This window comes from Equus przewalskii, chromosome 13, assembly GCF_037783145.1.
Source record: "Equus przewalskii isolate Varuska chromosome 13, EquPr2, whole genome shotgun sequence".
NCBI classification, from domain to species: Eukaryota; Metazoa; Chordata; class Mammalia; order Perissodactyla; family Equidae; genus Equus; species Equus przewalskii.
This window is the reverse complement of record NC_091843.1, coordinates 88920600-88943923: the sequence shown is the minus strand read 5'-3', so window position 1 is coordinate 88943923 and position 23324 is coordinate 88920600. Positions and strand designations below refer to the sequence as shown.

Below are 23324 nucleotides of genomic sequence, written 5' to 3'. Positions count from 1 at the left end.
CTGGGGAAAATCACCTATCAGGTATCAAAGTGAAAACAGAACTGTTAACAATTTCCAGGACCAAATCCACTTAGTACATTTTAATTTTGATAAATGTGGCTTTTATAGGGAAGCTATTCCTTGTCTCATGTTTATACACCCAATGATGTCCGTATAGTGATCGAATATGCCCGACTACGAGGGATTCGAGTCATACCAGAATTTGATACCCCTGGCCACGCACAGTCTTGGGGGAAAGGTAAGGAGTGTGTTCTATCAGTTGCCAAGAGTGAACATTTGAGGTCCTGCATCTCTTATTTTATGACTAGATGTTTGCTCATTTTGTTCTTACTTGTGATTTGCACAAAGGCAGCACTATTGACAGACATAATTCATGTAATTTTTTTGAGGATGAAATAATGAACGTGAAGCACATAGCACAGCAGCTAGCATTTATTACCGTTCAATAAATATTATTAGGGTAGACTTGGAGAATACTGGAAGTAAGTCTGGGGAGGTACAATGCTGAGGGCCTCACGTGAGGAATACGAGTGAAAGTGAGGGGGAGGAAGAGTGACATGATGGGAGCCACACTTCAGGAAAACCTATGTGAAAGGGACAGACTGGAAGGGGAAAGAGACTGAAGTCTTATTCCAGAATGGTAACAGTGAGAATGAATAGTGTACAGAACTGAGAGACATTCTGGAAGTGTAATCTCTAGAACCTGGCAACTGACTGACTCCGATAGGAGAGGGGAGAGGCAGAGACTAGGAGGATGGTGGCAGCCTTACCAGAACAGAAAACCAGAAGCCACAGAAGCAGCTTAGGGAACAGAACATTTGGTTTTTGTTATATCATAGTTGAGGTAAGGCTAGGATATCTAATGATGTTCAGCAGGGAATTTGAAGTAGGGACTGAAGCTCTAGAAAAAGGACGGGGATAAGCTGAAGAGTTGGGAGTCAGTAATACTCGAGATAATATCTGAAGTGGATAAACTCTCAGAGCCAGGCTGATGGAGAGGGAAGCAGGCACAGGGATAAGGTTCAGGAGACAATTTGCCCTCATCTTATTTGGAAGAAATTACCATAGTAACTCTTAGTAAACAAGCTTATCTTTTTCTGTATAAAATCTCTGATAGCTTCAACAAAATAATAGTATAATCATGTGCAAAGCCATGTCTTTGTGACTAAAATATTTCCGTAGAAAAGAATCTTCATGTTTTCTTCCAGGTCAGAAGGACCTTCTGACTCCATGTTACCATGGACATACGCAGTCTGGGACTTTTGGACCTATAAACCCTATTCTCAATACAACTTACAGTTTCCTGTCTAAATTTTTCAATGAAATTAGTACAGTGTTTCCAGATCATTTCATTCATTTGGGAGGAGATGAAGTGGAATTTCAATGTTGGTATGACAATTCTTTAAAACCCTTACTTCATCTTTTTTTAACCTTTGCATTTTAATTAGGTGTGCAGGTCTCCACACGAAAAGGGGAGATTTGGGTAGGACCTCTGCTCACGAGGTCTTCATTTGGCAACACAGCTGCTGAGACGGTGGATTTCTGTAGTACGTACATATGGGTGGTATGACAAAGCATAAGCTTTTAGGAAGGAGAATAAGATGCAAAAGAAAACGGAGACTTTTTAAAAGGCCATAGTGAATGAGCACAACTTTAGTGAAAGAGGGCAATGATTAAGTGGGGGAGGTTTTTCAAGTAAAAATCCTCTTTGCAAATAGCCTTAGATGGAGGAAAGAGGAGGGAGGTGGGGAAAGTCATTTTTACAGGAAATCAGCCTCTGGAAAAAATTATTTGCAATGGAAAACTAAGATTACTCATAATTAAATTTTTAGGCTTAATTTATTCCCTATAAGCTTTTAATAGTTTTAAATCTGCACAAATGACGTTAGGGGTATGTGCTGCTTTTAGTAGACTTGGCATGTCAGACTTTTAATGAACTTTTAATCACTGTTTTTGTTTAAGGGAGTCCAATCCAGACATCCAAAAGTTCATGCAGCAAAAAGGGTTTGGCACAGATTTTAAAAAACTAGAAGTTTTCTATATTCAAAAGTAAGTTACTTGAAAACCTACTTCTGCTCTTATTTCATCAATGCTTTTTGTAAAAGTTTAGCTATTATTTAGTACTATTTTATTTTTTCATTGTCTCTCCACCCCTTGCCAAAGACAGATGTTGTATACTTTGTTATACTAAGTGTAGATGAAGTCATAAAGAAGGAAGCACTATCCACTGCTTTCTTACATCAGTAACATGGTGACTCTAAGCCTTCTGCAGTCACTGTGGAAATACAGGACAGCAGTCATCTGTTCTCAGGACTCCCCTCAAAGCCCGGGCTCCCCTCCGAGTCTTCATCACCATCTAGCCCCTGGAATTCATTCCTTTTGTCAACTCCAGGAGCATTTCTTTTACTTTATACCTGTGCTGTTCCTGAAGGGAGCCATAGCCACGTGTGGCTGTTTGCATTAAAATTAAAATCAAAGAGAATTAAAAATTCAGTTTCTCAGTGACATTAGCCACATTTCAAGTGTTCAGTAGCTGGATGAGGCTAGTGGCTGCCATATTGGGAAGAGCATAAATAGACATTTCCGCCATTGCAGAAAGTTCTACTGGACAGTTCTGCCCTATACTAGGGATTGGTAACTTTTTCTGTAAAGGGCCAGACACTAAATATTTTAGGCTTTGTGGGCCACATATAGGTTGCATATTCTTATTTTTTAAAAAAACACTTTACAAACATAAACCCATTCTCAGCTCATGAGCAATACAGAAACAGACTTCAGGCTACAGTTTGCCAACCCCTGCACTGGGCAAGCCCAGATTCTAGCCTTTCCTGCTTAGCTTTTTGTGTGATACATTCTAATTTTTTTATCCTGCAGAGCACCTGGTATTTTCTAAATATCAGGAAATATTTGTGGACTGTCAGCAACCGTTGAATGTTATTAAGGTGATGTCACAGGCTAGATTATAGTTTCCTTTATTCTGATACCCAGGAAATGACTAGAGGTTGCTGTGCTGTTTCCACGTTTCCCTATGAGTAGCCACATCTTCCTCTCTCTGTGTCAGGTTCTGAGCCACGTGCTAGAAAGAAGGAACCACATGGGTCCCCACCCAGCTTTAGCTGGTTCTGCTATAATTCTGTGCACGTTATATTGAAAGGCACTTATCAACATTGCAATCCTTGGTAGGAAATGTGCATGCTTTTTAAACATATTAAGCTTGTGATCTGAAATAACTTTGTAATTTTTTTCAATGGTAGGCTTTTTAATATCATTTCAACCATAAACAAGGGATCCATAGTCTGGCAAGAAGTTTTTGATAATAACGTGAAGGTGAGAAGTTTGAAGACTGCATCTGATTCTGGTAATAGGAGAGACCTAATATTCTACTCCCTTGGATTGGAGCGGCCCTAAAGAAGCTTTCCCCGGCATCATGCGGAAATTACCTTACCTTCCCATTTAAACTGTTGTCAGGCAGCAGCTGTAGGCTGAGACCAGTGACAATGGTGTTTGTTTCTTTTTGTCCATTTACGTCATACTTTAAGTGCCTCCTCCTCATCTCTCCCCTCCTCCCCTGCTGTCTCGTTAGTAATCACAAATTGAGGTACTTCGAAGGAAGTGCTTGTTTTAGAAGAGCAGAACAAACATAAGAACAAATGAGTATTGCTACTAAAGTAGTTTTTTTTTTTGAGGAAGATCAGTCCTGAGCTAACTCCTACCCAATCCTCCTCTTTTTGCTGAGGAAGGCTGGCCCTGAGCTAACATCCGTGCCCATCTTCCTCTACTTTATATGTGGGATGCCTGCCACTGCATAGCATGCCAAGCGGAGCCATGCCTGCACCCGGGATCCGAACTGGTGAACCCCAGGCTGCTGAGAAGCGGAACGTGGGCACTTAACCGCTGCCCCACCGGGCCGGCCCCATAAAGTAGTTGTTTTAAGTAAAATTGTCCACATACACTTTATTTTAAATGGCATCTCTCTCTGACATAGTCAGAATGCTTTATTTTCCTTTGAGGCAACTGAGAATTTTCAAGTCCAGCTACTAGTACTGCCTTTCCAGGAGGGCTGGTGACATCCTCACAGGCAGAAATGGGACTAAAGCCTTAGTTCATTACACCTATATGGGGTCATATATAGGCAAAAGTTGAATATCCAACCTTAAGGTTGAGGAAACTTCTAATTTTGAGTCTCTACAACCAGGAATATTTGGACTAACTAGAGGGAAAGGGGAAGGAAGAAAACATGTTTTTTCAAGGCTCTTAGAAAGTCATTTTGATAATGCCTTGGACTCTTAATTTCATCTCCTGTATTTGCTAGAACTAATGCTGTCTATTGCAACTTGTAACTCTGACAGCTCCAGCCAGGCGTAGTAGTTCAAGTGTGGAAATACGGGGACTATGCTAAGGAACAAAGCAGAGTCACAGCAGAAGGCTTCCCTGTGCTCCTTTCTGCCCCGTGGTACTTAGATTACATTAGTTACGGACAAGACTGGGTGAAGTACTATAACGTGGAACCTCTTGATTTTGATGGTAAGTGAAGCACCCATCAGTACCTGGATTTGCTCTACCCGCCCACTGGGAATCCTTACCTACATCATTACCCTCTAACCCTCCTCCCTTTTAGATTTGAGCCTTGATTTTGTATTTACTTAAAAAGAAAGGGCTCAGTATCATTTTAAACTTTGTAAAAGAAACCATAACCTTGCCTAAATAGAACTTCAAAAGTAGATTCCCTTAGATTTGGTCTCCATTTTCACTGTCTTGTTACTCACTCTCTACATTTTAAAGATGTTTGCACGACCCTTGTCTCTCCTCTTCTGAACTGCCTCCCCCGTAAGACACCCAGGCAAGGCTTGAATCCCGACCAGTGGATTTCACACTGTGCAGTCTTAGGGTTCTGAGGAGTAGGCGTCCTTGGGGAGGGGACAAAGGAGGCGATGTCTGAGTGGTGGAGCTTCAAGCTGTCAGATCTCCTTTATGAGGAAAAGTTCCTACTTTGTCCGGTTTTGTACACCAGACTTTATTATAAAATTTCCTTTGAGAAAAAGGATTTTGCTGTTAAAAGTTTCAAAACCATAAGTCTATTAGGAACTGACATCACTGTTTTCTCTAGAAAACATTCTGAGAATCAAAAAGTCACAATTACTGTAAAATAAAGCATTAGGTGCTTAGTCTCTTTGTAAGTATGTCAAGAGGTAGATATGGAAAGCAGGAGTGGTGGTCACTAATTCCAACTTCTATTCCCAGCACACTATTCAGAGGCAACCAGGGGGAAAAATGCTTCTGGAGTCCAAATAAGTTTGCAAAAAAACCAAATAAAATGGTACCTTTAATACTAGCCCACCACATTAGCTGACATATGCTAATAAGCACTGTGTGAACCACGGGGTCCGGGTGGGAATAAAGTGTGCCACTTTTTTTGGGGCCACAACCATGAACATCTCCCAGGGTCCTGCTGACTAGAGCAGAGAAATGCTGTCCTAGGATAAACACAGAAGAAGAAATCAGTATCGCCTCTGTATACAAGCCTTGAGCTGCGACTGCTTAACTTCTATCAATTCAATGATTTGATGTAGGTACTTCAAAACAGAAAACACTTGTCATTGGTGGAGAAGCTTGTCTATGGGGAGAATATGTGGATGCAACTAACCTCACTCCAAGATTATGGTATGGAATTTAATGACATTTGAATTAAGATGCCTTAGCTTTCCTTCTCCATCCAAGTAGGAAAGCACTAGGAATTTCCGCAAGCATGTGATTTAGATATTACTTTAAGAAAATATGAATTTAAACTGCTTGGGCGGACATGTGGTTTAAATTTAGGCCTCGGGCAAGTGCTGTTGGTGAGAGACTCTGGAGTCGTCAAGATGTCAGAAGCTCACAGGATGCCTACAAGAGACTAACAGTTCACCGCTGCAGAATGGTCAGGTAAGACAAGGATCTCTGTTTCAAGCTAGCAAGCTAGGATACTATTAAGTCCTGGGTGATCTTTAACCTTATTTAGTGTTAGCTAGATTCTTGCATTTTTTTTGCTACAAATAGAAATGCATGTCACCTAAGAAGTAATGATTTAATTGGGAGCTATTTTTTGTAGGAAGACAATACCACCTATTAAGGAGAAAATATATTTGGACTCAAAACTGTTTTATAAATATATTAAATTTTGGTGTAACTTACAACTCCATCCTGAATCACTTTAACAATCTTTTTTAAATAACGTAATGGTTGAGTGGTTCTGATTTAAGCTATTAAGTTCTTTAAGATGGAGATGAGTGATAGCAAACGAAAACAGCTTTTATGCCTACTGTATCTGTTCTACAGACGCGGAGTAGCAGCAGAACCTCTTTTTACTGGATATTGTAACCATGAGGACAGAGTGTAAAAGCGAGCCGAAACAAAGAAGAAAAACGGGAGGGGAAAAAAGCCCGCGGCAATCTGTACTACAGTCAACTTGATTTTGAAATCATGTAAAGTAAGATTTGGTATAGAAATAAAATCTTTTTATTGATTGAAACTCTATCTTATTATACATTACTCTCTTGTGAAAGAAGCTTCAGAAACACTTGTGATATTCCAAAGGGCTGAGTCTTTACTGCTGAGAGTGATAATTTCGTAGATACACAGTATAGGTCAGGTACATTAACTCAACGTCAGAGCGCACTTCTCATTTCAGGCAGACATCAGAGATACTACAGGTTTGATTCCAGACCACCACAGTAAAGCAAGTCACCCAGTACATATGTTTACACTATACTGTAGTCTATTAAGTATGCAATAGCATTATGTCTAAAAAGACAATGTACATACTTAAAAAAATACTTTATTGCTAAAAAAAGCTAACCATCATCTGAGCCATCAGCGAGTCATAGTCCTTTTGCTGGTGGAGGGTCTTGTGAAAAAGTGCAGTGTTTGCAAAGCACAATAGTGAGGTATGCCTGTATATAAAGTCATACACACACTGAACAGGGTAACAAGGTAAAGTGAATACATATATTGGGAAGCAGGAATCCTTAGAAGAGACAGCTTCTCAATTACAAAATGAAAATATGTTGCTTTGACAGTAACTAGATGATGCTCCCAAGAAAGCTGATAGTAAAGACAAGACAGTAATTAATAACCAAGACCAGTTTCAGGATATTGTAAAAACAAAAAACTTAAAGCCAAAAGTGAAAAACAAGATCTTATGCTGAAAGAAAGAAAGAAGGAATTAATGGATGAATGTAATCATTTAAAAGAAAGAAGGCATCTGTCTCAAATGAGAAAGCAGAAAGAGGCAGCTGTCAAAGTTGAGACAATTGCAAAAAGAAGTGGCCGACACCCTCAGAAAGCAGTCTGCGTCAGAGGCTCCACCAAAGGCTGCATCATGTTATCATCATAATTTATAAGATGAGACACAGGATTTAAAGAAGAAATGTGGTCAAATCAGAAGGCAGCTATAAGAAGCCCAGGACTGACACACAGAGGCTGTAAGACGTGCTGAGAAGATGCACAATCCCACGCAAAGCTTGAAATCGAAAATGCAGTTTCAAGTCAAAAGCTGCACTCAAAGAGCAAGCAGGCAAAATGGAACAGCTTCAGAAAAAGCTATTAGATACAAGTTAGTTTGAGGATGAAAAGGAATAATTAAATTGATTGAGTAAAAACCATCTCTGGAATACAGTCTGGATCAAGAAATGAAGAGAAATGGTGAACTAGAAAAAGGTTACTGGATTGAAATAACTCTTAAAAATGACAAGAGGGGGGCTGGCCCAGTGGTGTAGTTGGTTAAGTTTGTGTTTGTGTGCTCTGCTTCGGCAGCCCAGGGTTCGTATCCCAGGTGTGGATCTACACACTACTCATCAAGCCATGTTGTGGTGGCATCCCACATATAAAGTAGAGGAAGACTGGCACAGACGTTAGCTCAGGGACAATCTTTCTCAAGCAAAAAGAAGAAGATTCGCAACAGATGTTAACTCAGAGCCAATCCTCCTCACCAAAAAAAAAAAAAAGAAGGAAGTTAAATGAAAATGGAGAGCATAGCTCCCATGGAGATTTAAAAACCAATCAAATTGAAATGGATATTCACAGTAATGCTAAAACATAGTACCGATGCTCTTACAGCAAAACTGGAAACTGCATCTTCAAAATGTGTACATCTGGCTGCAGAGAATCAAGTTCTTTGATAGGATTATCCATGAAAGCAAAAGTGAAAAACTAGACAAAAATAAAAAGAAGCTGGATCAAGAAGTAGTAAATCTCAAAAGTCATACAGAAATGAACATGGTAGAACATGGTCAAGCAGAACAGTATAAATGAGAGACTGAAGAAAGCAAGACAGTAGAAAAATTAAAAGAAGTCAATCTATTACGGACATAAGCAGCTGCTCAAGAAAACTCAGAGCAGTTAAGAGAGAATAATAATGCTTCAATAAGAAGTCACATGGAGCTCAAAATTAAAGATCTGGAATCTGAACTCTCCAAAATGAAAATTTCTCAAGAAGATTCTAATAAAACATTGGAAACTTATAAGCAACTCTATCTAGAAGAATTAAAAGTTGTACATCATTGGCAAATAAACTAAAGAGACTAAGAAGAGGCTGGCAGAGAGCAGAACCAAACTCCTGGAGACACAGCAGAACAGATCTTTACCCAGCACTCTGCCTACGAGGCCAGTCCTGGGACCACTTGTGCTGGGAATCGTAATAGCAGTTCAGTGCTCAGCAGGAATCTTGGCCCCAAGGGAAAACCGAGCGAGTCCTACCTCAAGACCGCGGCCTCCAAATAACAGCATGGAGACGCACTGTACCAAGAGACGGCAGGAGGTGGGAAACGTCTAACCGGAGAACCAGAGAAAGATGCTGCAGAATTGGAATCTGAATTCTGTAGAGCACTGATGAGTCAAATCTAACTCAAGATCTACTTTTGAGAGCATCACAAGCATATGTACAGATTTTGAAGAAAAATTATATGATCTAAAAGATAAATAGTAAAACTTTATTTAATGGGCTGTTTACACAGCATTTTAATTGTTTCCCCTTAAATATAAGACATTTGAAAATCTTTATTAAAGGGAAATATTTTTGTATCAAAAAAAATAAAGTAGAATGGACAGTTCCAGTGCTGTCAGTTTAAGTTACATCTTTCATCTAGTTCTTTGCACTGAAACAGTAATGTATTTGTCCAATAAATAAAGAAATAAAAATTGTTCTTACTGAAACAAAGCAGGTAAGTGCTCCTGAATTTCTCCCCAAGGACCTCGAGCCCTTAGGTGAAGCCTCTTCTCTGGCTCAGCAGTGTGCTCTGGTCTTGAGGATTCATGGCTTGATAATTAGCCAGTTCTAAGGCAAAAGTAGCTGAGCCTGACGTTAGCGTTCGAAGCACAGTTGAATAGCCCTAATCAAAATAACAGAAGTCAGTTATCTCATCAAATTTCAGCCCAAGCTTTGCTTCCTGCTGCTTATCTTTGGACCGTTATCAGGAAAGGTGGTGATGTTACTCATGTCACTTAACCATATCACCTTCTTCAAATGGATCATTTAACCATTTTTCAGGAAAAAACGATAGAAATATTGTGGAAAACAGAAAACAGAGTAATGTGGGTAAGCTTCCGATGCTCTCCCTGGTCCCAGCGTGTGTTATGATCACTCTGCCCTTATACTGCTCTGCCGGCGCTCAGGCCTGTCCTCGACAGAAGAGGCTGGCAGGGAGGACACTTGCCTGAAAACTGCAACAGTGCAGGGAGGCCAAGTGCTGGGAAGGGAACAATGGTCATACAGGCTGGTGCCACATCTTGGTACAGCACACCTCAACCTCTGTGGGGGCCTGGAAACGACCCCTGTGCTGCTGTAATCCCCTGGATTTCCCCAATAATTTAAATCCAAAGTCCTAACAGCTCCCAAGGGTTGAAACTTAACAGTCATCCCATAAATCAAAGCCCTGATGCTTCTTTCAGGTGCACTGATGGTTTCTTTTCGCTCAGCATATATATTCCCTGTAAAAGGATATGTACTTTTCAGTCACAAAGCACCTACCATGATTTCTGCTAATGGAACAAATCCAATAACAACTTTGTTGTTCTGACGAGTCTGGATTTCCTGAATGTTGCCTCTTCTTTGTGCCAGATCTGCCAGGACAGGGCTGAGGTAATCTTTCGTCACTGTAACCTCAAGACCCATCAAGGGCTCTAAAACTTGCTTGTCGGCTTTCTTCAGAGCCTGAAGAAATGAAAGAATGTGAACCTCTCTTCCAAAAATCAAATTTCCACCAAAAAAAGAGGAAGATAATACTGAAATACTGCCCACACTCTTAAGCCGAGAGCTCTAGCAAAGACATAGCCTACTTTAACTCTCTATAAAGACAAAGATATAGATATAGATGTAACATTTATATTATATGTTATAAATAACAATTTATATGTAAGATGTGCTGATAACATCTTACAAAACTCAGAAACTTCAATATTTGCTTGTCCACGTGTGACAGTGCTGAGATCGCTGTGGGTGTGCTGTGAGGGGTGCTTAGTAAAGCCTGGTTACACGGAGCACTTGTGAACACGTGCCCAGAGACACAGCCAAAGAAAATGGTTTTCCCCTTTCAGTCGAAGACTTAGTTCTTCCTATTTGAACCTGTTTTGTTCCTGATGTTTCCAGTTACAGTCCATGGCACACGTCAGGGCAGTCAAGGAGGGAAGTAAAGGGGAGAGCTAAAAAAAGATAAATTTAACACTATAAGGTGGTAGAAACACATCCTCTATTTAAAATAAACGGATTGTTAGCTCTTCAGAATTTTAGGCTTCAAAGGCCAAGAAGAACAAGCACATAAAGAAAAGAACGCGGAAGCCGAAAAAAGCTAAACTAGCATAGGGCGAGTAGGAGTGGAAGAAAACTGGGGGAGGAGCAGCAATGTAAAGAAAACTTATTGGTCCCTGTCAGACACCGTCTTTAATGGTATTGTTACATCAGACAAATTGGTAAGTGGGTTTTGGATGGTGTTTGCAAGCACCATAAGCACTGGTGGTTTGATTTTAAAAGCTATCTTACTCCTCCAGCCTGCCAGAGTTCAAAAGTAACAAAACAACTTCCTAGAGAGTCTAAACCTCTGCTTGGTCATCAGGGGGGCTGTAATAAACTTAGATTCAGCAATGGAAACCAAGCAAATAAGAGCTGGGGCTCTGGAATGTGCCCTCGCCTTTGGCTGATCATTTTTCTGTTCCCACCCACTGCTCACTTCTCATTAGTACTAAGCCTTAGACGGTGACTTGATCATTGCCTCTATTGTCAAGAAATGGTTCCAGGCCTCTAACTCTTTGTCCCTGATTCCTCACCTCTTCCTCCTTCTCCCCTGCCCCTTACCCTCACAATCATGAAAAATGGCCAGATTAGTAAAATCAAGAGTATATTCTCTTTATCACGTAAATTTCAAAAAACAGCACACATGGTAAAACATAATCTCTCAGTTCTTCATAGCTGATTAAGCTTTTAAAATCACTATCAGCTGAAATGACTCATCTATATACAGAAAATGTATCTAATAGTCCTTCCTGAACGAAAACATTAAGAAATGTGACAGCAGCACCCAACTTTATAGCCTCTGTATTTTTGTAGTTCTTACCAAGAGCTTTGTGCCACTTCACATGTCTTTCAAAACAAAATAACAGAGTGGGAGAAGGTAAAAACTAAGGAAAATGCCACAATTAAGGAATTTAGTTGTAAATTCTTTGTCTCTAACCAGACATACCGTGCTCATGGGTCTGTCCTTAGTCCTCTTTTCTCTTCACAATCTCTTCCTTGGCAACATCGCCTAATTGCAAAAACAACTATGTAGCTTCCTCAAGAAGTTTTAACTCTACCCAGCCCACGGTCTCTGAGTGTGCCAGCCCTGTGCTCTGTCTGCCTGCTTTGGCATAGTGTCTGAATGTCCTACAGCAACCCAGTATGTCCCAAACTGAGCTCGTCATTTCCTTTCCCACTCTTGCCTGCTCTCTCTTTCTGTGAGGGTGTCACTAGTCTTCAGTCCACCTGGACATGCGGCTGCGACTTGCTTTTCTCCAGGTAAGCTGTAAGATGTCCCTCCCCAGGGCCGGTATCTTACTGCAGACCTCAGCCATTCCCTGACCTAGCTCTCTTCCCTGTGCCAATCCCTCCTGCATTCTAAGGATTATTCTGCCCTCTTGAAAAACTTTAAATTATCCACCACTGTTCTCAAAACTAACCTCAAAGTCCTAAATGTGGTTTTTAAAGGTTTCTCTATAGCCTGACACTGTTTTACTTTTCCCACACTGTTTTTCACTACTCTCCAGCCTTCGTCTACACTACACTACAGCTGAGGGACTCTTTAATCTCCCTGACTGGAACGCCGCCCACTGTGCCCAAATCCTCCAAATCATCATAGCTCAAACATTAACTTCTTTGTAAAAACCCTGCCCAATTATTATGGTTCTCTGTCTGTTCTGTCTAATATTTTGGCTGTTTGGCTGTATTTAATTCCCTTCTAAACCATAAGCTCCTTTAGGTCAAGAAAAACGTATGGATCCTATCTGTGTCCATCTCAGTGCTCGGTGTGCTGCAAACACAACACGATGGCTCAATAAATACAGGAAGAATCATTAACTTCTCATAAGCGGAGGGCTGCTGGCCCCCAGATGAAGCTTAACAAGTGCGGGCGTACTTCCATTAGGAGTATTTCATTTAAAGTAATGAATTAACACTAAAGATTAAATGGAAGCCCCCATAAAGTTAATTCTAGTTCTCTAGTATGGTCCTGACAAAAAAGGCTAACCAACTCAGAAATACTTAGAGATTTTAATTTTAGAAGGCATATTAGATTTTGAAGGACTGGCCAATATACTAGCTTGGGGTTAATTTAGAAATATTATATCCTCTTTCAGGCTACCATTATTTCAATGGTAACTAAAACCAATTTGAGGAGAAACTTTAAAAATTACTGGAAAGTAAATGTTCTCAACAATTTAATAGTGACTACTTTACAGGTGATATTTCTAACTATACACTTAGGCAAACAGTATTTAAATAAATTTTTTTTTTAAAGATTTTATTTTTCCTTTTTCTCCCAAAGTCCCCCGGTACATAGTTGTGTACTCTTAGCTGTGGCTCCTTCTAGCTGTGGCATGTGGGACGCCATCTCAGCATGGCCTGATGAATGGCGCCACGTCCGCGCCAGGATTTGAACCAGCGAAACCCTGGGCCGCCAAAGCAGAGTGCACGAACTTAAACACTCGGCCATGGGGTCGGCCCCTTAAATAATTTTTTTTAAAGCATTTTTTTTAAATCAAAAAACTTTTTAAGAGGTATGAATTTGAACTCATGAAAGAGACATTAACTTCAGCTTTTTAAAGTCAGGGGGTTAGGGTATTTAAATTCACTTTACAATTATGGATTCAAATAAGACTATGGAAAATCAGGTCCCAAAATCAGTCCAAAATATTAGAAAATGGTTTTTTTGTTTGTTTGTTTTTAATTTTTTTTAAAACATTTTATTTTATTCCTTTCTCTCCCCAAAGCCCCCCAGTACATAGTTGTATATTCTCAGTTTTAGGTCCTTCTAGTTGTGGCATGTGGGATGCCGCCTCAGCATGGCCTGATGAGCAGTGCCATGTCTGTGCCCAGGATCCAAACTGGTGAAACCTGGGTCACTGCAGCAGAGCACGTGAACTTAACCACTCGGCCATGGGGCCGGCTCCCTAGAAAATGATTTTAAAAGTAAGTGTTTCAACACAAAATTAGTCACCTACCAAACTAGAGCATCTCCACACTGAGGAGAATGCATGGAATCAGCGTTCAGCACACTGAGGTCCTGGGGTTTAGTCCAGCTCTGGTAGGTTACTGGGGCAAGACACTTAAGGACATACCCCCAGGTAACCACACCAAGAATACCAAGTTGCTTGATGCTTTGAGAAGGGAAGATGCTTATCCTGTATCTGTTATTCAGCAGACTTATCTGATTGCGTTGATCCCTGATTAAAGTAATCTTATTTGAATAAACATGAACTCCAAAAGTGGAACCAATATTAGATCTTCAATGTCCTTTAGACTGTAGTCCATCTGGGGCTAAGCTGACTCCAGAAGTGTCCTCTACTCAAACCTATCAAGGTTGCCTCTAACGGCTGGGTGTCTGGGATGGGGAAAGCAGAGATGTCACTTAAGGAAAGTTGCCTATTTGCCAAAATCTGAGGATATTTCACAGCAATCTGTGTTAAACAGTAATGTCTTAGATCCTGTTTCAAATAAAACCCTGGTGATTAAGAAATCAAAGATTGTCTATGGTAAAAGCTCTTGTTAACTATAAGGCTCAGGAGGCAGAAACACAAGGTCAGGCACTGAAAGCACAGCTGTCTGTGGATCAGCGGCACACTCCTGTCAGGAGAGTCACCTTAAAGCAAAAACGATTAGGACGGTGCTATACCTTTTGTAGGCATCTTGAGACACAGGCAGAAATCATAGTTGTGGAGGTACCAGGATGGATCATCAGCGAATGTAAAGTAATCGCCACATCTTGAATTGGGGATCCAAGCAATGGTCCTAGGCAAAGGGAAAAAATTGCAATCTATTAGGACTCAATATGTAATGAGGAGTAAGTGAGAAGTGTAAAGAGATAGAGAGAGGACTTCCGGTTTCTAGTTCCACATAGAAGAAGCTTAGAAGTTGTCACTCTGTCCTAACAACCAGTAAAAAGCAGAACAGACTGAAAAATAAACAACTCTTCTTGGATCTGTTAAGAGAGGGGACGACAAAGGGCAAACCACTGCCCCTAAGGCTGCAGAGACAGCCAGGCCAACACGGGGCCACAGCTCCCTGGAGCAGGGACTCGTGAACAGAAAGGGCCCGGGAACCAGTGCTGGGGTAAGAAGACCTGAACTTTCTGCTGAACTGCTGGAGGCTCAGGGTGGACAAGCCTGAGAGTTACCAACTCCAGGGGCATGTAGTCACGGAGGAGGCCCTACAATTTTGTGAGATTTACCTTTAGGAGCTCAAGTAGGTTCTCACAGTAAACAGGAGAGAAAAATCCCCTTGTGCTTCAGGCCGGGGGAGGGGAAGTGAAACCACTCTGCAATACTCCAGAGCACTCGTTCTTCACAAGGCCTGCCTTCAGGGGGAACGAGTTAACCAGAGCCTAACTGACCTGGGGGGAGTGCCTAGCTCTAGCCCACTCTGGCCAGCCTGCCCCACCTAAGGGGGGAGAAGAACCCTGAGAAACACTTGCGCAGTTCCCAGTCCTGAGACGCAGGCTCCCTGAGACAGAGACCCAGTCCGAGGACTACAGAGTGCTCCCCCATCACCACGTGACTAAAGGCTCCCTGAGACAGAGACCCAGTCCGAGGACTACAGAGTGCTCCCCCATCACCACGTGACTAAAGGCCCGTCTGCAGCAGTTCCTCTGACCAGGCGCATCATGTCTGAGACAGAGACCCAGTCCGAGGACGACAGAGTGCTCCCCCATCACCACCACGTGACTAAAGGCCCGTCTGCAGCAGTTCCTCTGACCAGGCGCATCATGTCTGAGACAGAGACCCAGTCCGAGGACTACAGAGTGCTCCCCCATCACCACGTGACTAAAGGCTCCCTGAGACAGAGACCCAGTCCGAGGACTACAGAGTGCTCCCCCATCACCACGTGACTAAAGGCCCGTCTGCAGCAGTTCCTCTGACCAGGCGCATCATGTCTGGCTACCAAGAAAAAATCACACAGCATACTCAAAGGCCAAAAGCACATCTGAAGAGACAGAGCACACATCAGAAGCAGACATGACAGAGATGTTGGAATGATCAGACCGGGAATTTAAATCAAAGAAGATGAGTATGCTAAGGGCTCTAATGGATAAAGGAGACAGTGTGCAAGAACAGATGGGGAATGTAAGCAGAGAGACAGAAATCCTAAGAAAGAATAAAAAAGGAATGCTTGAGATCAAAGCCACCATAACAGAAATGAATAATGCCTTTGATGGGCTTATAAGCAGACTGGACGTGGCTGAGGGAAGAGTATCTGAGTCAGAGGATATCTCACTAGAAACCTCCAAGACTGAAAAGCAAAGTGAACGAAAGACTGGAAAAACAGAGCAGAACATCCAAGGACTGTGGGACAACATAAAAGGCACGACAGGGACGGCCAGGTGGCACAGCGGTTAAGCGCGCACGTTCTGCTTCTGCGGCCCGGGGTTCACCGGTTCAGATCCCGGGTGCAGACATGGCACCACTTGGTTAAAGCCTTGCTGTGGCAGGCGTCCCACATATAAAGTAGAGGAAGATGGGCACGGATGTTAGCTCAGGGCCAGTCTTCCTCAGCAAAAAGAGGAGGATTGGCAGCAGATGTTAGCTCAGGGCTAATCTTCCTCAAAAAAAAAAAAAAGGCGTGACAAATGCATAATGGGAAGAGAGAGGGAGAAAGCACTCCCAAAGTTAGAAAGAAAGACTGAAACAACCTGCTCTGTTAGGAGTGATTCGATGGTTCAGCGTGATACAAATGCCTACTCTTACTTGAGTACCTTACCTTGGAGGCACACACTGTGGATTCCATTTTCAATGGCCTCCTGGGAGGCCTTCAGAAGGTCTTCACTAACACTGTCAGCATACTCGATAACTGGCCTAACAGAGGCTGTTTCAATTGGCTTTGCTTCCAGTTCCACAGTCACAAGGTGCCGTTTGTCTCCTAAAGTTCTATCTAAGGTATCTGTAAACAAATTGAATATAGCACTTCAGAGATTTGTTCTGGAAAGGTGTCAAGGTGCCACAAATGACAAAATTACAATCAACAAGTTGAAGGTCTCATAGAAGATAAAGTGGGAGAAAATATTAACAATGGCACTAAATATAGTATAAACATATCAGAGTAAACAGTTCTACCAAGAAAGCATCTGCTTCTGTGTTTATCAACGTTAAAAAGCCACTCTGAATCACCTATTAATATTGCTACAGTGTTAAGATGCATCGAGGCAGATGATCACAGAAATTCTGATATGCAGATCACACTTTTAAACTTTTTGAAACATCTCTTATGTGATTGAAATTCTTTTAATGACAAAATTTTTATTTAAAGCAAAACAGAGTACAAAAGGTTATCTAACGAGAATTAAAAGGCTTTAACCCTGCCAACCCACAAACTGTTAAATTTCATATATTCTTTAAGTAATATTTTATGCATTTCATGTTTATGATTCCTTTCCCAAAAAACTAGTGAAATGTCTTTTTCTAAGACTGAAAATAGTACATCTCATTTGCTAACAACCAGCAGCTGTCACCAATCTCCAATATTTTACTAAAACAAAACTATGCTGTATTTATTTATGCAAGTGACCATGTAACACAGTGACTCATGCGCCAAATTCAGAACTAAGAATTACAGTATACAAAACCTCTTAATAATCCCTTTCTAAGCTAACTTTTATATTGTGACTTTATATTTAAAAATATACACATAAGCTAAAAATAAAACGAACATTCATGAAACTTAAAACAAGAAACAAAACATTCCAAGTAACCTAGAAGCCTTCTGAAACCACCACTATGATGTTACATTTAATCATTGCTATGATTCTCTTCAGAGTCACACCACATATGCATGTATCCCTAAACAATATAGTTGACTTCTGCTTTGTTCTGAATTGGGTATATTGTGTGTACTCTGCACCTTGCGTTTTTGCTTCACATTTGTGGAGCATTGGGGCATAGCGTGTTGATGTCGTTCACTCTTTTTCACTGCTATGTAGGATTCCACTGTATGAACACAGTACAATTCATCCCTTCTCTGTCCACAAATATTTGGGCTATTTTTGCTTACAGTTTTTTTATTACAATGCTATTATTAAGATTCTCACATCTGTCTCTTGCATACATATAAGAGTTTCTCTAGGGCATATGCCAAGGAGTGGAAATGCTGAGTAGTAAGGTCTGTACGTGGTCAATTTCACAGGAAAGTTGCCAAATTGTTTTCATGCTGGTTACATAATTTACACTCCCATCAGAAGTTTTTTTTATAAGAGTTTCCATTGCTCAACATCTCAGCAGCTCTTGGCACTGTCAGATTTTGTTGGTGTAAAATGGTATCTCATATCTTAACCTGCATGATCCTAACCGTCACTGAGATGAAGAATCTTTTAACATGTTCACGGACCTTTTGGGCATCCTTCTTTGTGAAATATCTGTTCAATCTTTTTTGGTCACTTTTCTACTTGGTTGTTTGTCATGTTTTTACTGATCTTCAGAAGTTCTTTATATATTCTGGATACTAATCTTTTGTCAGTTTTACATGATGCAAATATCTTGTCTCAGACTTTGGTATGTCTTTATGCTTTCTTTACAGTGTGTTCTAATAAACAAATTCTTAATTTTAGTAACATCAAACTTAGCAATCTTTTAGTTCATGGCTTCAACTTTTGGTGTTATGTGTTCCCCTATCCCAGTTAGTAAGATAATTATCATATATTTTCTTCCAAAAATTTGAAGGTTTTTTTTCTTTGCATAGATTAGCATTTATTTTCCCTATACTTTTGAGCAACTTTTCTTTTATTTTTAGGTTTTCAATTGACGTGGAATTGACTTTTGTATATGGAATGGGGTAGGAATCTAAATCTATTTCCATATGGATAATTATTCCAGGCCCATTTACTTCAGTCAGTCCATCCCTTCCCACTGAACTGCAATATCACTCTGATATGCCTCACATTTCCAAATATGTATGCATCTGTTTCTAGGCTTTCTGGTTTGTTCCACTGGTGTATGTGTCTATTCCTAGCTTGATCAGTATCATAATGACTACGGTTTTGTAATAGGTATTAATGTCTAATGCACATCTTTGGGTAGCATTGGTATCTTCATGATATTTAGTCTTCTTGTCTGTGAACAGCATGGTTTTCCATTTAACTTAGGTCTTTTCCTAACGTCTGCAAATTTTTATAATTTTTCTGGATGAATACAATGTCAACGTGCTCCTCATTAGTGAGGTGCGATCATTAGTGATTTGATCATACAGTCGAGGTGTGGTCTGACTGCTGCAGCATCTAGTTACTAGTTTTTTACCGTGCAACTAATAAGCAGTCTACGGGGAAACACCTTCATTCCATGCAAATATGCTGCTCCTCAACAATGTACCTGATATTAAGTATTCAGGATAGTTGCAAAATGACCGTTTTCCTACTCCACCCCACTGCATGACATCTAACAGTCAGCACCTGGCATTCCAGTGTAAGGAAGAACCAGCTCTTCTTCCCATTTGTTTATCTGTTATCAGTATGGACACACGAATACTTACTTTTTCTCATTGGTCTATAATTATTGTACTTCATTATTCTGGCGTTCACATTAATCCACATTTGGCTGATGAAGCCTCTTCAAGTTGGTTCCTGTGTGTCAATATGACATGCCCCCATCATTTTTTTGAGCATTTCCTTTCTTTCTCACATAACATGATGTTACATTGCCTGCTTATTTTTGATACTCTGTTCCTTACTAATGCTTTCTGTGCTCTCTTTGATTTCTTCAAAAGAATATACTTATTTTATATTCTGCATCTGATATGTCCAATATCAGAAGGCTTTGCTATTCTAACTCTGACATTTGTTTCTATTGCCTTTTTGCTCATTGTGCCTTTTCTCATGGTTTTATGATTTAAAAACACTTTTTTCTCTTGTAAGTTCACATTATTTTTTTTTTCTTTTGAGGAAGATTAGCCCTGAGCTAACATCTGCCATCAATCCTCCTCTTCTTTTTTTGCTGAGGAAGACTGGCCCTGGGCTAACATCCATGCCCATCTTCCTCTACTTTATATGTGGGATGTCCACCACAGCATGGCTTGACGAGCGGTGCGTAGGTCTGCACCTGGGATCCAAACCTGCAAACCCCAGGCTGCTGAAGCAGAACGTGTGAACTTAACTGCAGCGCCACGGGGCCGGCCCCGAAGTTCACATTACTTTATCTGGGAGATTTTCTTTGAGGCCTGGGTTGAAGATACATTTATCTCAAGAGGCCCAACATTTGTCTTCTCCAGGTTCCCTGGAATACTACCAATCCATGAGCACTTTACACTAAATTCTTCTTGATTTGGAGTTTTTCAGGTCATATTGGCTCTATGAATTTAGGCTGAAAATCCTATCAGAAGTCTATGGTTCACAAATTCTCAGAAATTTTGCCCCTTGCCCCCACAGCCCGCCAAACAAATTTCCTTGTCCTCTTCCTTTATGGAGAAGACTTTCCTAGTTAATTATTTCCCTGAGGAAGTGGTCCTCAAGTACTATGTGAGAAGTGACTGCAGTTTCCTCCAGAATAGCCAGTGGCTTTGGTGTTGACTTATTTTCCAAGATTCCTGCTCCAGCTTCCTTTTTAACCTCTGGAAATTTCCATTGTGTTCTAACCAGCTCAAACATTTATTTACAAGATGTTTTTATATTTTCCCAGCATTTTTAGTTTTTCCATAAATGAAGTCCAGAAACAGAAATCCTCATGTCACTTGCTCCTGTATTCAGCTTGCTTAATTTTTCAACTTTCAGTGAAAAGTAACCACTTGGCCTTTTTATAAACCACTCAGTTGCTTAAAAGCACCTGGTTATCCTAAATATCTTTTCTCTAGACTTTTCACAAACTTGTCCATGTCTTCTTCTTGGGGAGAACAGCAGCAATGGTCATTTTCTTTCACTTAAGGGAACCAAATTGAAACAATCATTGTAGAAAAATCATGAATTCTTACATTTTGGGCAGAAATATAAAAACTGAACTTTCTCAAGAAGATCATCAGCATAGGATTACCTATTTATTAAATAGTGGAAATTATTTTCCACTCACTTTATAGAGAAAAATAACACATCACCTTCAAATTTTTACACTCATTCTGGTCATGAGGATTGGGAGCAGCCATCTACTTCAATGGCTTCTTCCATCCCATGACTACTGAAAAGCACATTTCCTTGATGAGTGGCTCATCCAGTAGATGTAATGAGTGGTAATGAAATAGGGCTGTGTTTAAAACAAAACAAAAAAATCCTAAGAAAGAAGAAAACACACACATAAAACCTGTCCCCATGGCAGCATGGTTTCACTCATATGTGGAATAAAAAACAAACACACAAAACAAAACCAAAACAAACTCATAGATACAAACAGATTGATGGTTACCAGAGAGGAAGGGGGTCGGGAGGTGGGTGAAATGGCTAAAGGGTATCAACTGTACAGTGACGGACAGAAACTAGACTTTGGGTGGTGAGCATGCTGTAGTTTATATAGATGTTGAATTATAATGTTGTATACCTGAAACTTATATAATGTTAGAAACCAATGTTGCCTCAATAAGAAAAAAAAACCCCATCCCCCTGATGGAAGACATCAGGGACTGTGAACCCTGCTTTATGCAATTAAACTAAGAGATTCAGAAAACAGATCCTGGAGAGAGAGAAAGAAACGAAAATAGCAAATTCTTTCTTAATGTTTTATTCCTTACCTGTGGCACGAACTGAATTTAGGATGGTCTCTCGGTACGCCACCTGGAGTGGCCCTAGATAGGTTTCCAGTCCATATTCCCTCTTGATTCGGTCATGAATAATCTCAATATGTAACTCCCCCATTCCACATAGGACAGTCTGGTTAAAGGAGGAAGAAAATAAAGATCAAGGCAAAAATGATGTTTATCACAAAGTACTATCTAAATCAATACATATTATTTTTCATTAATTACAAACTGAGTTTCTTTTATAATTTTTTGGGCTCCCACATCAAAACACTGTTTTTAACTTTTCTGATTGGAATAATAAATCAATTAGAAGAAATTACTAGACCATTCTCTCCTTATTCCATGATAGTTGACTTATCACCTGGGCAAGTGACATCTAGCTAGGAGTACACTTCCCAACCACATAGCTAAGTTCTGGCCAATGGAACATGAGTACAATTGATGTTGGCAACTTCTGGGTTGTGCCTTTAAGGAAAGAGTAAAGCCCTTCTCTTAATGACGATGTATGCAACTGTCTCGAAAGATGTGGATGAGTGCAACATCTTGTGAATGGGGGAATAACTTCTCTGCCAAACATTCCCAAGCACATGGCTATTTCCCCACCATCCTGGGCACTTTTCAGCTTTGTGGGCAGCCAAAACTTCCATACTAGCTTGGAGCTTTAAGTGACAGAGAAATTGACTTTTATCTTATTTGAACTAATGTTATTTTGGGCTCATGTTAGAACAGCCAAATATGTATCAAAACCAATCAAGACATGCATATTTTTTTCTTTTAGGAACAACGGTTATTCCTGAAGAAGATCTTTGTGTACAAGAAAGAGTATAGTGCAGGGAACCATATTTGTTCCATCTTATTCATATGCCATCTGTGTAGTGAAGTATTAATTTCACCCAAAGAGAGATCTGGCCCTTGCCCTCAGCTACTGCGAAGTTACTTCTAGGCCAGGATGCTGCCTGGCAGAAGTGTCTTGGCTTGTCTGGGGGCTCTGTCCACCACAGAGTCTAACAAGGTAATTTATGATGCTCTGGAATAGCCGTATCAGTCCCAGACAGGAGGGTAAAGGTATCAGCACAAATCTACAGGAGGTGCTGGAGAATAAAGGTCAACCACAGAGGCAATATGTGACAGAGCCCCAGTAAAAACACTGGACACCAAAGGTTCAGATGAGCCTCCCTGGTTTACAATATCTTTGTCAGGGGGTTATCGTGTCCCAGAGGATGAAGAAAGTCTCACATTTATAATCTCCCAGACTTTGCCCTTTGTGTCTTTTCCTTTGGCTGGTTCTAATATGTATCCTTTCACTGAAAACTGCAATTAAAAGGAACAATAACAACAAAGAATTATTTGGTGTATAATTGGTATACTTCAATATAAAGCTAAAGAAGTAAATTATTTGGAAAAAAGCAAGTTATAGAATAATACAAACAGGATGACTTGTCATAATATATATCTGTATATAAATATTTTGAAAACAATATACTGTGCTTTATAACATAGCACAGCAGAAGGGATGTCTGGAAGTGTGAAAGGCTAGTCAAGCTTTCACAGCAGTTACTCGTATAGAATGGGATAGAGAGACAGAAAGGGAGACTTTAATTCCTTACTTTGTACACTTGTGTGCTATTTGCTATTTTTTTTACAATATGTACTGGCATTTTTAAATACAAGTTTTTTAAACTAAAAAGCTTCTGCTTTAATTGCTCTTGTTGTAGCCTTCAGGATCCATTAAACTAAATTACTATTTCATTTAGCTGGCATTTGGGAAAAAAGTACTCCATATTTTTCAGATTAACTAAATCAGTTTATCCTTTTTAAAGACAAATGTATAATCTTTTTAAGGAACTTTTTCTGAAATCTTATATAAACCTTACCCTGCCTTCTTAAAAAGAATTTGCAAAATGAA

At 40.3% G+C, this 23324-nt stretch overlaps 2 protein-coding genes across 25 annotated transcripts in view; one reads left to right on the top strand and one right to left on the bottom strand.

Annotated features, from left to right (window-relative positions):
- HEXB (hexosaminidase subunit beta) overlaps positions 1 to 6508 on the top strand; it is a 33241-nt gene extending 26733 nt beyond the window's left edge. For both annotated transcript variants that reach the window (XM_008508742.2, XM_008508743.2), the window contains 8 exons: positions 109 to 238; positions 1209 to 1389; positions 1963 to 2049; positions 3255 to 3327; positions 4350 to 4524; positions 5571 to 5661; positions 5818 to 5922; positions 6316 to 6508. In XM_008508742.2, coding sequence (XP_008506964.2) covers positions 109 to 238; positions 1209 to 1389; positions 1963 to 2049; positions 3255 to 3327; positions 4350 to 4524; positions 5571 to 5661; positions 5818 to 5922; positions 6316 to 6376 — 903 coding nt within the window. In that variant the 3' untranslated portion in view covers positions 6377 to 6508. The remainder of the gene's footprint in view (positions 1 to 108; positions 239 to 1208; positions 1390 to 1962; positions 2050 to 3254; positions 3328 to 4349; positions 4525 to 5570; positions 5662 to 5817; positions 5923 to 6315) is intronic.
- The window catches only part of GFM2 (GTP dependent ribosome recycling factor mitochondrial 2), a 109425-nt gene that overhangs the window by 39538 nt on the left and 46563 nt on the right, over positions 1 to 23324 (bottom strand). For 3 of the 23 annotated variants that reach the window (XR_011525724.1, XR_011525726.1, XR_011525725.1), the window contains exons 17-22: positions 22655 to 22729; positions 21410 to 21548; positions 16475 to 16654; positions 14394 to 14509; positions 10004 to 10186; positions 9185 to 9365 (exon numbers count right to left, since the gene is read on the bottom strand). Coding sequence is in view for 7 of the 23 variants with exons in the window: in XM_070571639.1 (XP_070427740.1) it covers positions 9237 to 9365; positions 10004 to 10186; positions 14394 to 14509; positions 16475 to 16654; positions 21410 to 21548; positions 22655 to 22729 (822 nt within the window). In the remaining 16 variants the exon portion in view is untranslated. Of the gene's footprint in view, positions 1 to 5289; positions 5475 to 6472; positions 9366 to 10003; positions 10675 to 11708; positions 11772 to 14393; positions 14510 to 16474; positions 16655 to 19231; positions 19323 to 21409; positions 21549 to 22654; positions 22730 to 23324 lie in introns of those variants that run through there. The other 20 variants (XM_070571639.1, XM_070571635.1, XM_070571638.1 and 17 more) reach the window with 14 other exon arrangements.